At 34.4% G+C, this 2,500-nt stretch overlaps 1 protein-coding gene across 1 annotated transcript in view; it reads left to right on the top strand.

Annotated features, from left to right (window-relative positions):
- LOC113817929 (2-aminomuconic semialdehyde dehydrogenase-like) overlaps window positions 1-2,500 on the top strand; it is a 16,589-nt gene that overhangs the window by 13,452 nt on the left and 637 nt on the right. Inside the window, exons 6-9 of the mRNA XM_070129830.1 lie at window positions 251-346; window positions 588-667; window positions 1,409-1,580; window positions 2,248-2,457. Of these exons, the coding sequence (XP_069985931.1) occupies window positions 251-346; window positions 588-667; window positions 1,409-1,580; window positions 2,248-2,457 (558 nt within the window). The remainder of the gene's footprint in view (window positions 1-250; window positions 347-587; window positions 668-1,408; window positions 1,581-2,247; window positions 2,458-2,500) is intronic.

The raw sequence follows: 2,500 nt of genomic DNA, 5'->3' as shown, positions 1-2,500 counted from the left end.
ACTGATAACAAAATTCTCCATCTAATTAGTCTGTGGTGCAAAGTTTAGTGATTATGTAGGCTGCTAGTTTTATCAGATATGGCTTTACAGAAACTCATAAATTGTTACAAAATTTATTGCCATTATTTTGTAGTAACTTGCCTGAAGAAATTGCTGTAATTTTCTATTGATATACTTGCCTGCATTAATTAATGTGTCAAGTGTATGCAAAATGGCTAGTATAGATTTGATAGACTGCTATTTTTTTCAGATGGGTGGGAAAAATGCAGCTGTAGTTTTCAGTGACTGTGACTTAGATGCTTGTGTGAACACGCTCAAGAGATCGTCTTTTGTCAATCAGGGTCAGGTGTGTTTTTTTACATCACATTTTTCTTCTCCTCCTTTTTGCTTTTTGTCTCTTTAATACTTTTTTTTCAACCTTTTTCATAAATTGTCTGATAATATGTCGCACAAATTTTTAATTTGTTTATGTTTTCATTTTCTTTTTAACCAAGTTACTAACAAATTATAGTTATAAAACTATGATAAAATTAATTAAAAGATTTTGTGTGTGACATAAACATTATCATTATCAACAATATCTTTAGGTTTGCCTCTGTACTTCAAGAATCTTTGTTCAGCGTCCCATCTATGAGACATTCCTAGAAAAGTTTGTGGATATAGCCAAGTAAGTGTTGTTTTTCTAGATTTCCTTATTATTCTTGATGGTTTTGCTGTAGTTAGAGATCAAGAGATGCTTCAGTATTCTGATAAAGATTTTTTTTTTAGACTGCCTTTGTAGTAGCTGTGTAGAAATGGCATGCTTAATTGAAGTTGTGTATTTCCTTGATCTCTCTAATGATGCTGCTGTCATAATTTGTAAGTAGGTGTTGGTACATGAACATTTTTATCTTTTTTGTATTATTAAGGCATAACAGGTGGTCAGTTGATAACATTTTTTGCATCTGAATCTATTCAACTTTCAGAGTGGTTTAAAAGTAGTCTTTTGAACAGATACATTATATTTGTGTATATGATTATTCTCTTTGTAACTCTTTTTGGAGTGTTTTCATAGATATTTATTCTCTATTCTAGTTGATGTCAATGAATCTGTTGATCTTGTGTGAGAATAGAAGCATTTCCATCTGATTGAGCCTTTTGTACTTTGCCAAAATCTTCCCCTAACTATTTTAAACAAAGTAAGGGGTTATTATTGTTGTTGTGGTCCTCGATTGTCTCTCTATGGCAAGTGTTTAGGTGGCGCCCTCCTCAAAAGTATATCTTTTAGGGAAAAGATGCTTTTTACTCAAAACCTTTACTGAAAACAATATCAGGTAGTACCTCATACTCTGATTGTCAATTAGATTTATGGAAAAATGTGCAATATAAGAAAAAGAAGGAAATTTAATCTCCAACTTCTGTTCATTAGAGAGATCAAGGTAGGCTGCCCCTTCAGTCAAGAGGTCTTCATGGGGGCCCTTAACTCAAAGCCCCATTTGGAAAAAGTGAAAAAGTATGTCAAGTATGCAGTCGAGGACGGAGGAAGTGTTCTTTGTGGTGAAGGTGTGGACCTGCTTATTTTACCTGAGGATAATAAACAGGTATGTAAATTAGGCTTTTGAGGAAAGTATATAGAGTAAAAATCTTGTGGAAACAGTGCTGTTGTGAGGTTTAAAGGCATGTTAGTTATTATTGTTTTGTGTTGTTTTTTGAATATCAGGTAGTGTAAAGATATTTATACATATAGACATATGATAAATGTTGCACACAGACACACACCCAAGCAGGCACCAACCCCCCTCTCCCCAACACACACATACATTGTGTGCAGGGATTGATTACCTTAGAATATAAAAGGCATCAAGATAGTGTGCTGTAAATTGCAATCAAATTTTACATATTTATCCATATCATAATATAATTCTAGATTTCAGATGTCTAAAAGAGTTTTTTGGCAGGATATTAAAATCTGTCATTTTGGCACCTTTCTCCCTCTACCTCTGGGCACCTATTCTGGGAACAATATAGAGCCATAGTTGAGAATTTTCTCACCTTGAAAGAGATAGTTCTTATAAGATTATGTATGTCATCTGTTGCCTGCTTGTTCTTGACTGCTGACTCCTTTTGGGCCACCCACATCCCATTTACTTGATTACAATGTTTAATATGGCACCCTATATGAAAATATTCCGGTAGCAAAAGTATATATGTCAAGAATGTACAACATCATTTAGTGAATAAATAATTTTACATGGCCTTTTATTTCAGGGATATTTCATGAGACCAACCATCATCACTGGGCTGGATGACAATTCTCGTTGCATGCAAGAGGAGATCTTTGGCCCAGTAACCTGTGTTGTACCCTTTGACACAGAGGAAGAGGTAGTCAAGCGTGCCAACAACTCTAATTTTGGCCTGTGTGCTTCAGTCTGGACGTCAAATGTTGGCATTGCACACCGTATGGCACATAAACTAAAGGTATAAGTTTAGAAGGAAAATTTTAATGTACTACAGTTAGTTT

This window comes from Penaeus vannamei, chromosome 14 (genome assembly GCF_042767895.1).
Source record: "Penaeus vannamei isolate JL-2024 chromosome 14, ASM4276789v1, whole genome shotgun sequence".
Taxonomy (NCBI): Eukaryota; Metazoa; Arthropoda; class Malacostraca; order Decapoda; family Penaeidae; genus Penaeus; species Penaeus vannamei.
Note: the sequence above shows the minus strand (reverse complement) of the source record. Positions and strands in the feature narration are given on the sequence as shown.